The sequence below is a fragment of the Fukomys damarensis genome, unplaced genomic scaffold, assembly GCF_012274545.1.
Source record: "Fukomys damarensis isolate Sample0158 unplaced genomic scaffold, DMR_v1.0_HiC HiC_scaffold_4, whole genome shotgun sequence".
Classification (NCBI taxonomy): Eukaryota; Metazoa; Chordata; class Mammalia; order Rodentia; family Bathyergidae; genus Fukomys; species Fukomys damarensis.
Window position 1 is genome coordinate 59,294,395 of NW_022900916.1, and position 13,060 is coordinate 59,307,454.

The following is a 13,060-nucleotide window of genomic DNA, read 5'->3' on the forward strand; positions in this document are numbered from 1 at the left end:
GAAGAGATAGCTTGATGCCAACATAAACATGCTTTTAACCCATTATGTGCTAATTTGCAGAAAAGCCATTAAATGGAGAAAAAGGCACACAGTGAAGGGGTAACAGGAAATGTTCTTTTAAACTTCTTCCTTTACTTTTAACATGGCTTTAATCAATTCCATGAAGTATGAGCATCAGCTGAAACTGAACGGTGCGTTCATTCCAGATAGCTTGATGCCAACATAAACATGCTTTTAACCCATTATGTGCTAATTTGCAGAAAAGCCATTAAATGGAGAAAAAGGCACACAGTGAAGGGGTAACAGGAAATGTTCTTTTAAACTTCTTCCTTTACTTTTAACATGGCTTTAATCAATTCCATGAAGTATGAGCATCAGCTGAAACTGAACGGTGCGTTCATTCCAAATGTGAGGAAGAGGTTACTTTGCTTTGCCAGGGAAGATAATTTGGAGACAGGTATCGGAGCTGGGGGTAGTGATGCGGAACGCAGGCCAAGATCACAAAAATGATCCTCGCTTCTGTAGCACCCATTATGCTTTAAGCATATTTTTCAAAAGGAAAAAGAACACATTTTAATGACTCCTGACATTTTTTTTTCTCTTCCTATACCTGTGATAATGCTCCATACTAACCCTTTAAGTTTTACAAAGAGCTTTGGGAGGTAGGTATTACCTCTGCTTGCCAGATGGAGAAACTGAGGTCAGGAAAAGGTAAGCTGAGTTTACCAGCAGTGATCACACAGATAATAAGGGGCATAGCCATGATTTCATCCTGGGTATTCTGGCTCCAGAGCCTGTGCTTTTTGTCTTGCTACCCTGAAATGGCTTTTAGGCAACTCAGTTTACATAAAATAAATCAAACACATTAAACTTGCCCTCAGGTGGAGCGGCAAATTATCCTGAATGTGTGGCGATTCTTAACAATTAAAAAAAAAGGTCTCATTTAACTCCATATGATATCCACACAAAAATGTAAGTGTAAGGGACTCAGGCTACACAAGAATTTCTCATGAGAGCACAAGGGATTGAAGTAAGGATGTAGGGTCAGTATGTAGAGATTCCTAGGAAAGTCTCCAGGGCTGACCATGTGCTGTACACTGCTACAGCCGTGGCCGTCTTTCAAATTTACAAATCAGATGAGATGTTAATTAGAGTTACGTTAATCTCTACTTGAGAAACTCAGTCAGAAACATGGAAGAACCTTTGTACGCTACCCCGAGTTCTCTGGTACCACTCTCCATTTTTTTTCAGTGAAAATTACAATTTTGAAATTCTCACCTGTGCTGGGAGTCTCAAAGCAATAAATAATTAGACTTGTAAGTAAATGCTATGAAGATGTAATTGTGAAAATGTACAGGTTTGGGATTCAACCGTAAATCTTATCTCATGCTTATAAATTGTGTGCCCTTGGGTAAGTTTTAAACTTTTCTTGTTCTCTATCTATAAAATAAAGTTAATGACAGCATATGTTTCAGAATGATGTTCTGAAGAGTAGAAAATATTTGTGGACTACTTAGGAAAGAGCCAAATATATCCATAAGCCATTAGTAAATGTTACCTACTATTGTTACCAGAGTACATAAAAGGTTGTTTCTGCTACTATGCATAGAGGGGTGGAGGAAAACTTTTAACAGTGCAGTTAATGGTGATGATCACTCTCAATATTTCTATGTAAAAATGCATGAGGACAACTCATAATCTATTGATAAAATAATTATATCTGCCCCCTCTATTATTATCATAGAGAATATGAATGGACAACATAACACGATAATTAAAAATGATTCATTTTTTTGTCACTATTTAGTAGCATTACTGGAGTGATGAATGAAATTTCAGATTGTCTCCAATTCACTTGCGGCTATCAGGAAACAAATTTTGAAATTAGTTTATGTTACTAAGCATAACATACTAAGTAACCACAAAAACTCTTCATACAGGGGATATAAATTCATTTACCTCTATTATCTCTTACATTGGTAAAAGGAAACAAAACAGTAAAATAATCACTCAGTTTAGCTCCTACATCATACCTTCCTTCATTTCCTGCTTTTTGTCTTGATTTTCCAGTTCTGAATCATTGCCAACTTTGGGTTCCACCATTTCTTCATCTTCCTCATCCTCTAGAGAAAAGAAAAAGAAAAATGCAATATTTTCTTTCTTCAAATCAAAGTCTTTGGCTGATGGTGGGAGGTAGGGGTAAAGGGTAAAGTTCCAATCATTTAGGGCAACTTCTAAGTAAATCAGTCTACAATGAATGCCCAAGAAAAATGTTCATGAATATATGAATAAATTATTTCCAAAAGGGGCCTCTTTGAACATCTCCCCAAGCTGCTGAGAAAACGGCACAGAGTGGGCACCTGTTCAATTCCCCTCCAGGCCCTTGCCAAGTGGGATGTCTTGGAATTGCCTCCCTGACCTCTGAGTCTTCTTCAGAGATGGCTCAGGAACAGATCTCAAAATGTTTCCACCTGGAGCGCTTTTTTCCAAGGAGAACACCTGTTGTGCAGATGACTCATTTCCAATTTAATTTTCACCAAATTAATTTATTTTTGACCTACAGGAAAGGGTTAAATACAGGTCTGACCCCAGGTCAAATGCCATTGGCAAGTAAATAACCAGGGATAGACCCAGTCCCATTGGTCTGGGAGAAAGCAACCAAATGGCATTTATACATTCAGAAAGTTCATGAATTAATGTAAATTTAATGAGCACTAACGAATGGATCCAGTGAGCTACTACAGCCAGATGTTGCATCACCCCTCCTGCCCCTGGCGATGGATGTTCATTCTCCCTCTTTCCACTTGTTTTCTTAGAGGTCCTTTAATTCTAGAGCACTTGAAACCTTCAGCCACAGTAATGGAGGATTTAGGAGACAGGCAAGATGTCACAGGAAAATTCAACTCAAAAAATAACATGATGTACAAAGTTAAAACCTTTTTCACAGTTTTTGAATACAGTGTTATATTTACTGTAGGTTCGCAAGAGAGTTTAAAAGAAACAACTTACAAACACATTAAAAAGTGTTTGATATTGCTGGCCATTAGAGAAATACAAATTAAAACAACACTGCGATACCATCTCACTCCAGAAAGAATGGCTAACATGAAGAAATCAAATAATAACAAATGCTGATGAGGCATTGTTGGTGGGAAGGTAAACTGGTACAATCACGTAGAAATCAGTGCGGAGATTCCTCTAAAACTAAAAGTAGAAAGTCCATTTGACCCAGCTATTGCCCTTCTAGGTATCTCCTCAAAAGAATTAAAATTGTTATGGTGATGCACGTGTACCCTGTTTACAGCAACAAAATTTATAATAGCTAAATCCTGGAAATAGCCTTTATGCACATTAATAAATGAATGGATAAAGAAAACGTGGTGTTTACACACAACAGAGTACCACTCTGTCACAAAGAAGGGTAAACCTGAGGCATGTGCAGGCAAGTTGATGGACCTAGGGACTATATTATTAAGTTATATTTCTAAGTGAAATAAATCAGACTCACAAGTGTAAATATCATGTTTTCTCTTCTATATGAAAAGCCTAAAACGTAAATAAAGAACAAAATAAAAGATAACAGTAGGGGATCTTTCTCAAATGGGAAGGGGAACAAGAGATAAAGGGAGGGAGAGGAAGAGAAGAGAGACAGATAGAAAAGAACTGAAGAAACAATGGAAATAGAGCTTTTGTGAATGGGAAGGGAACCAAGAGTTAGAAGGAGCAGAAGGAACGGGAGGAATAGGGGGTGAAAAAATAAATCAAGATGTGTTCTGTGCATGTACCAACTCCCAGGGATAAATGTAATCATTATGTCCTGCAAACATACTAAAACATATTTTAAAGGTGAAATTTGTATGTAAAAATAAATTTGCTGCTGACTTCTCCTTGCAAAAAAATTAAAAAGAGAGAAAATGGAAACAATAAGAAAATGGGCTGCTCACCACTTCTTGCTTCAAAATAATAATAATAAAAAAAAACACTTCTTTCCCCCAGGTCCACAGACTCCTTTACAGACTTTCTATAGATTCCAAGCTCTACGGATCATCATCCCATTTTCATAGTAATAAATGCTGAGTTGTATCAACACAGAATTTCAGCGTCAGTCCTTTACAGAACACATTCTGAACATAGCCTTAAATGCTCACATAGATAAATATGTATGGCTTGAAAAGCAACTTCAAACATTCAGACATTATTAAGAATTGTGAAAGAAATATCAATTTAAAAATCCATAGATACGTAAAATACTGCAATTTAGATATTAAAAACTTTAAATGAGAATATTCATTGAAGTACTGCATCCAGTATGCACACAGTTTGCAGAGCCAATCTTACCACAGTACTTTATAACTATTCTACAGTTCTGAGGAGAATTGTTACTTATTATTAACATATCTCTGGGGTTACATTAAAGAAATTAAAAGCTGCACCTAAAATTTGGAAAATAACACTGTTACCCAGAGATTTAGACAAATAAACCATTTAAACCTTGCTACAAATGGCCTATCTCAGCCTCTATCCAAATGTAAGACACTTCTGCTATCTGCCCACAGGAATCCTGTCTAAGAAGTCCTGAACAGAATATCCCCCTTAGCATGATGTGTCATGCTGACCTAAGGCACAGCATAACAAGGAACTAGTGGGAAGTCTCCTCTTCTGGTGAATCTTGGTATGAGAGGTTGTTTGTACAAGATTACTTTGTTTCGGGGGAGAGAGTCCATGGCTGAATCTTTAAGACATTTCTTTAAATCAAATGGATCCATCAGCCATGCCCTGACACTAAATGCAGAGCAAATAACACATATAAAAGGTGATCAGGTGCAGTGGGTGAAAGTGTGTCCCCTCCACCCACCAATTCATAAGTTGAAGTCAGTACCTTAGGGTGTGGCCTTACTTGGAAATAGGGTCATTCCAGACACTGTTAAAATAAGGTCGGGTGTGAATAATCTGCAATAATACATAAGATCCTAACAAGATTACTGACATTTAGAAATGGGAAGAAAGGAGTTAAAGGTGTAGGGAAGGTGGGATGGGTAGGGGAAGGGTAATAAGGGAAAAGAAAAAAATGTGAGATAATTAAAAGATGGAAATAAAGTGCTTGTAGATGGGGAGGGGAGGAGGGGGTGAAGGGAGGGCAGGGGTAAGGGGAAAAAATGAGAATCAAGACTTGTCATGTAGAGGTACAAGATCCCAACAATGAATGTAACTGTACTGTATCCCTAAAATGTACCAATAAACTCAATTAAAGCTGAAAAAAAAAAAGATAAGGTCAGACTGGAAGGGAGCAGGCACCGAATTCAATATAACTGGCAGCTATGAATGAAAAATGAAGGGGCACACGTGCTCACCATGTGACAAGGAAACCAGAGACTGGAGTCTTGCTTTTATGAGCCAAGAGCACTGAAGATTGTCTGCAAACCACCAGAAGCTCGGGGCCAGTGCAGAAGAGACTCTCCTAACAGAAGGACCACACCTGTGGACCTCGTGGTCTCAGACTTACAGCCTTCGGGACTGTGAAACATTGATGTTATGTTGTTTAAACCACTAGCTATGGTTGCTCTCAGAACTACTAATGCCAGTGAATGACATCATCTTCTCTGGTCTTACAGTCTGTTGGCAGGGGTGTAGGAGCTATATAATAATACCCAACCTAGTGAGTGTTTCATTGGATAATCTGATTTGTTTTTCAGAACTTAGCACAGTTGTTAGCTCAGTTTTATACATAGAAACTGCAATTTCCATCCGAGGAATTTCCCGGCCACACCAAGGCCCACGTTCGGCCCAGTTCTGCTTGTTTCAGGGCTGTGATCTGTAACCACCATGTCACGTGCTCTCCTAATCATGGCAGGACCTCCCCCGAAAGAAAAACACCATGGAGACAGGACTGCAGTGTACGCAATGCAGGGTCAGCTGCAGTGTCAGAGGACAGAGTCTCAGTCTAAAGTCGTGTCCAGAAAAGGCTACATTGAGGTGACAGTCGAGCAAGCACTTCAAAAAGTTGTGGGGCGGCTCGCTTAGTGAAGCTTAGTTCTTTCTTCTCATTCTGCAGATCCAATGGATTCAAATCTAAACTCATACAATGTCTACCATGTGCAGATAACAACTGTCATTTCAGACCGCCATCTACTTTGTCCACTCACATCATCTAGTTCTCAAAACTGAGCTGGTTCTATCCAATGACTTTGGATTAGTCATCCTCTAACAGTACCGAGTTAGTATCGCCTTCCCAGGTAGGAAGATTTGCACTTTAAGCATTCATTCTTAGAAGAGTAAACAGAAACCACCACAACAGAAAGTCACCTAGAGCTTATTGGAAAAGTATTACTCTATGAAAGGTTTGACAAGGAAAAAAGGTTAGTTTTTGATCCAATGTGTTCAGTTATGCATAGACATATGCAGGAAAATAGGAATTTATCTAATTCCTTAAATTTAAAAATCCATCTCCAGTGAGTGTTTTCAATCTTGTTTTTTAAAGAACACAAAAATATTTATTGTGTTCATAATATGTGGAATTTTCCATAACAAGATACTGTAAATAACAGAGAAAATGTAAAAAGTATCTTCCTTTTTAAAGTGGTTACAGACCAGTTGTAGGCATTGATTTTTAGCAGCCACAGAATTCTTTGTCTATCAGCCTTTTAAAGACATAAAGTAACTGTTTCAGTGGATTTGTTAAGGAAATAAAACACAAGAGACTGGTTTGTTTCTCTCTATACTCATATGTTTGTCTTGCTCAGCAAAGAGAGTATATTTTTCTTTAAGATTCTGGTTTCCTTTCTGGTGCAATTGGAATTACTTCTGTTGAAACCATTTTGAAAACAGTGAAATGACTTTAAAGGAAAGGATTTATGTAGACCCTCTACTGACTATTGATATATGAGTTGTGCCCCTGGTTCATACCTGGGTACATTTCCTCTGAAGTTGAAGGGGGAAAAATACCACCCATGTACGGCTTCCTGTGTCCAGATCCACACAAGAAGTTAAACCAGAGGCAGAATTTAATTGCCTGTCCGTCTGAGGGGCTAATTTAAACAATGGCATCTTTTAGGCACATTATTTTATTTAGAATCCATATTATTCCATCTTCACTTGCTGCATTCATTCCCCACTGGTTAGAAAAATCTTCAGCCACTGCCCTCTTTCCTTAAGACTTTCTGAAGGTCTCAGTAGCACAAGGTCTGACCACCTGCAAAAGGTCTGGAGGAGTTATTCCCTGTACTAGTCCATGATACATAAAAGCCAGTGTAGCTAATTTCAATATGCCACTGTCCTCTGATCTTTTTTGTTCTCTGACAGCCTTACAAATTTGAAATCCAGGTGCAGTGAAACATGTGACATTGTTTGGCAATGCAATATCAAAATCTCTTTCTGGGGAAAAGACCCTTTGCAGTAATTCTCCATTGGTGACATGCTAGACCCAACTTTGCAACCCTAAAGTCATTTCTCCTCCTCTGACCTCTGCAGGGACACAGACAGGATCTGGGAAGTCAGACTGGGTGTTTCTAACCAGTGCTTTGCCTTTGGATCCAGGGAGGCAAAACGTGAGGGACACTTAAGATCATTTGAGGCAACAGGGAGTAACTGCAATGATGCTCAACACTGTGGCAAGACTCTTCTTAGGTTCCATTTCTGGTTCCCTCCACCATGTCCCTTTTTCAAGCCTGATCCTTCTACCTCCTGTTGATTCTGTAAGTACCAGACTTCCTTCCTATAAATTCCATTAGAGGTGGTGTCAGCCCCAGGTTTCCTCCCAGGAAATCCCACTGGAGTTGGTGTCTGCTGCTTGCAAGCAGAGCCGTCAGCATACAGGGCGGCCCTCTGTGAAGAGACGGACTTGTGTTTTATGAGGCTACTGGGCTCTTGCTTTCCTCAGCCCTCCTAGGGCTTGCAAAGCCTCTGGCTAAGAGGAGCTGAGCTCCTGGCCAGAGAACTTACTACTCTGCTGCTGAATTTCATTAGAAGACTGGGGCTTCTCCATCTACCACCTTGGAGAGATGGCTAAGTCTGGGTCAGATTGGGAATGGAGGCTAGGGGCAGGGCAGACCATGCTGCTTCTTCCTGTACTCACTCAGAAGGAATCCTGCTGCTGCCATGAGGTGAGGCACAAAGCACAGGCCTCTGAACTGAACGGGCTAACTGTGAGATGCACAGTTACTTTCCACAGCACTAAGAAAGGTGATTACTACTAAGTATAATACATCATTCTAAAAAATTTCTGTTGGAATGATAAAATAATTTGTGACTTAAGAAATCAATAGAATCTGGCTACCAAGAGGTAAAAAGGATAGCAAAAGCACGGAGGGAACTCTAGGTCACACCTGACATTGTGCCACTGTTGGTGAGTGGACTTGAGAGATAAAAAGCACATGTTTGGTTTTTCTGTTTTTAGATGCATTTTCAATTAAAATATAATGTCCTAGCTACATTTATATAATTCAACTTATAGATATTTTAGGTGTTGATTCTTCTTCTATTTTAAAGTTTTAAATAGGAAAAGAAAAAGTTGATCTCTCAATCTTTACTTTAGATTTTTAAAAATTCATTTGATGAAGACATTCTTTGCAATTCTGCCTTTGACCACATCTTTTCTCATCTCACACAGTCATTCTGGGTAATACTTATACCTACGTCTTTCACTAATCACCCACAAATTGGTGTGTCCAGTAATGGCATCCTTCTGAGGAATGTGACTTTGAACTGGATGTCCCATCCTAAATGTTTCAAAAGCACCCAACACTTGATGTGTTTAATGCAGAGCTTCTGCCTCATGCTGAGATCCATGGCTTGGACTGGGCTCCTCATCCTGCCTAGTGGTACCGGCATTCATTCAGGATCAAGGTAGGGAACCATGAGCCCTCTTTCATTTATCTTCTCATCAGGATATATAAGAGAAACTCTCTAAGCCCTATCAATTTCATGTCCAAAATTGGACTCAAATCCAGCTGTGTCTCCTTTGCCCTTTATAAAGCAGCTCCAATCAATAACTAGCACTTTCTTCAAAGATCTATTGATCACATCTATTTTTGCATTCCTAATTGTATACATATTTATGATACATCTTAGACCACCGAACATGAAGACATGAAATTTTTTTCATTTTTTTCTTTTCTTCTTCTTTGTATTTTTGGTACCAGGGATCGAATTCAGGTCCGTTCAATTGCAAGGCAGGCACTGGAACCACTGAGCTAAATCCCTGGTCCCGCCATGAAGTTTTTGTATCTACCTTTACAACCAGACTAAAAGTTCATCAAAGACCTTCTCTTACTAGTATTGTAATATCAATAGACAGAGACCAGTAATATCAAAACAGGAAATGGCTCTAGGAGTTCATAGTGAAAGATAACATGTAGGGCCTCGAAAAAGATTGGACTTTTTCCTAAAGATAAGTATCCCACCTTTAATAAAAACAAATCACAAATTACAAGTCAACTCATAAGCATTATTTAAAATTTTAAAAGAAATCTAAACCCCTGGTGATGCTAAATATGGCTTTTGGAACCATACATATCTCCTACCTAACCAGTCCTTTATATATATTCTGAGATATGTCTCTGGGGGTGGCCTGATTCTCACAGAAAATGATTGTTCCCAGCCAACCACCCGGAGAAATTGGAGGTTTTAACAACACAGGAGATAACTTCAGATGTCAAGATTATGCAGGCAACCTAAACAGGGAAAGGAAGTGGGCAAAACTAGAATCTGGGGACACTTAGAACAGAGATAAGGGCCACAGCCTAATGTAACAGATGATGAAACCCTGACCTTGCTAGTTTGATGGGCAGTGGATGTGATGAGTTGAATTGTGAATTTAAGCATATATTTGTACAGCAGACACGAAGGCTCTCATGCAGAACACACTCAAGTCACCCTATCCTTGGACCAACTTTGTAAATAGCTTGCCAACTTTACTTGGAGTCTGAAGAGAGCCACCCCTCCAACATGTATCACATCAGCCAAAGTAAAGTATAACATGCACTGCTGAATGCTTACACAAACCAAGGTGAGCGCCTGTGTGCTTTAAAAATATGAAGGAAAGACATATTTTGTGGGATTTTTCAGTAAGCACTTTGTTAAATATACTACATACTAATATTTTAAAAACCTTCACTTTCTGGTCTAGAAAAATTTGGCCAGCATAAAGAAAACATACATTTCTCATCATACAGAGCGCTCCTGTTAACACTCTGGGCCACATCAGTTCTCTCCTAAGGCTCTAACATGACAGTACTTGGAAAGTTTACTTCCTGACGGAATGTCACCCAAGGCTTTGCAAATGGGATAAAATGAAAGAAAATATTCACAATGAGAAGTAAAGCCAGCAAATTGTACTTTTAGTAGATGTTTCTGAAATTTGTTAGAGCACTGATAGGCAATGTGTGTGCAGTTTGTAGTGAACTGAACTGATGTGGATCGGTCAGTTTGCATGGAAGGAGAAAGATGGGAAGAGAGCAATGCCTTTCTCAGAGGTGTTCAGGCAGGAGTCTGGCTAACTTTGGTATTTGATGTTTGGAAATAGGAAGGCTCAACTGATTTGTGTTTCCATACATCTTTCATCTTGAAAAATCTTTAAAATCTTTAATGACTTCCCATTTCCTAGATCAGCTTAGCATTTAAGACCCACTATCATGGGGTCTCAGCTAATTTTCGAGCACTGCTCAGTGCAGAGCATCCCTTGACTCAACTGGGCAGGAAATAGGCCAACTTTACTGTCAGAACGTTCCTCCCACCCACTGCGCCCTAACTTCTCTATCTTTAAGACTTTCATATTTTCCAGGTGTCTCTCTCCCAGGCTTTCTCAGAACATCATTGATCTTCATCCACTGAAGGGGAAATTTAATTCGCATTGGTGAATTAATAATGGGATAACCCAAGTAAATTAATTTTTTATTTATTTTAGTTTATTCGTACATGGGTATGGTACACAATGTTTACATTTCTTGGGAGAAGTTGGTATATGGACATGGCACATCTTAATTCTTTTTTTCATCCCTTTGCCTTTCCCTCCCTCTCCTCTCCACCCATCTCTTGATCTCCTTCCTGGTTTTGTACATTTGCCACACATAAGGACTACATTCCTTGAGTGGAGTTGGTACATGTACATAATATCCCAGTTCTTTTGCTTTACCTTTGTCCCTCCCCTCCTCCCCATCCCACCATCTCTTGACTAAATAAACTAATTTGTAACAGCAAGCTGCACTTTTTAGGGGACCTGGGAAGATAAATTAACTGGAGGGATCAGAGCATAGGGAGTCCTCTTCTCTGCCCTCTTGTAAGTAGGGCCATCCCACTGCACAACTCCAGAGAGCAGTACTACCATCAGAATCCTCATGAATAGGGCTTTCTTGAGTTGCAGAGGAAGTACAGTTGTCCTCTGCAGCCCTATTTTTGTAGACATACCCACACAGAGCAATATATTGAGAAAGCACTTGAGAATACAATTCTGGGCTGCTTGTAAAGTGAGGAAGGACATCTGCTTTGTTTTTGCAGATTTAAATCTCTGGATTTGGACAGTACTGTTCCCTCTTCTTTGCTTCCTCTACTATATTTTCTAAATGTGCAAATCTGCAGTTCCACTTAGTAGGAGCTTTGAATGTGAGAAAAAGAGAGCTGGAAGAACAGGTGTGAGGACTTCAGGATGTTTTACTTTCAGCAGTGAGTGTAGATATGTCCCAAAGGAAGGCAGATCTCAAAGTCTCCAGATACTGAAGTGGTCATTATGTCATCTTAATGTGTGGACACAGGGTAAAATAAGAAGCGAGTTATGAACATCATTTTCCCTGCAAATAAATTGTTCCAAAGCAGAAAGTGGTACTTCTATCTTTGGGAATCCTCACCTCTGAATACTAATGTCAGAGCATTTGTCACAACAATTGGGGCACAGATAGGTCATCCAATTAGTTTACTCCCTAGAGTTACTTTTATAAAAAGCTTGAGCTCTTACAAATGATATCTTCTTGTATACCTTTCTCAAACACATCCCCTTTATTCTATTAATTTGCCACTGACTTCTCTTTGGTTAAGTCCACCATAGTCTCTTACGGAGCTCACATTTATGGTCATTGAGCTTGACCATCGTCCGTACCTCCAGACTTTCTCTATGTCTGCTGCTTCAAACAACACTGTCAGATAATCATCTGGCAATAGAGCTCTCCACATATCATATTCCCAGTGGAAACCTTTGATAGTTTCCCTCACATGCAGAAGATAAACTGAGTCTCTTGGCCTAGGCTTCGAGTTTTAGGCCTGATCTCAACATGAGGTTCCTGTCTCAATTTCCTCTCCTATGTTCACCCCTGTGCACATGCACACACACACACACACACACACGCACACACACACACACAAATTTATGTCATGTGTGTTCCAGTCCACTTGCATCAAAACTGTGTCAAAAGCGTAAGTTTCCACATTCTGTCTGTTATTTGGTTCATGATTCTTCCCTCAACCAAGACTTCTGTCCCTCATACAAAATCTGTGCCTACTACATGCTAAAACTTATTCAAAATGTTGGCAATAAAATAGTGAGCAAAACAGGCAGAAAATCCTGCTATCATGGAGCTGGTATTCTATTCTAATGTGAAGATAGATAATAAGCAAGGCAAACGGGTAAAAAATAGAGTTATAATATAGCTGTAGATAGAGAGTGAATAACACAGCTAGGCATTTGCAAGTGGTAAGATTAAATCAAAGCAGGGAGTAGAGTGTGAAGTAATGGGTGTCACAGTTTTACACAGGGAGCATTGAAGTCCTTAGTAAAAAGTGGCATTAGATTGGGCCAGGGATTTAGCTCAGTGGTTCTGCCACCTGCCTCACAAGCACAAGGACCTGAGTTCGAGATAGAGAGTGAATAACACAGCTAGGCATTTGCAAGTGGTAAGATTAAATCAAAGCAGGGAGTAGAGTGTGAAGTAATGGGTGTCACAGTTTTACACAGGGAGCATTGAAGTCCTTAGTAAAAAGTGGCATTAGATTGGGCCAGGGATTTAGCTCAGTGGTTCTGCCACCTGCCTCACAAGCACAAGGACCTGAGTTCGATCCCCAGTACACATATATATAT

The 13,060-nt window shown here is 39.5% G+C and overlaps 1 protein-coding gene across 7 annotated transcripts in view; it reads right to left on the reverse strand.

Moving 5' to 3' along the window:
- Positions 1–13,060, reverse strand: part of Dync1i1 (dynein cytoplasmic 1 intermediate chain 1) — a 317,434-nt gene that overhangs the window by 116,087 nt on the left and 188,287 nt on the right. For all 7 annotated transcript variants that reach the window (XM_033758325.1, XM_033758328.1, XM_010603398.3 and 4 more), the window contains one exon: positions 2,034–2,123. In XM_033758325.1, coding sequence (XP_033614216.1) covers positions 2,034–2,123 — 90 coding nt within the window. The remainder of the gene's footprint in view (positions 1–2,033; positions 2,124–13,060) is intronic.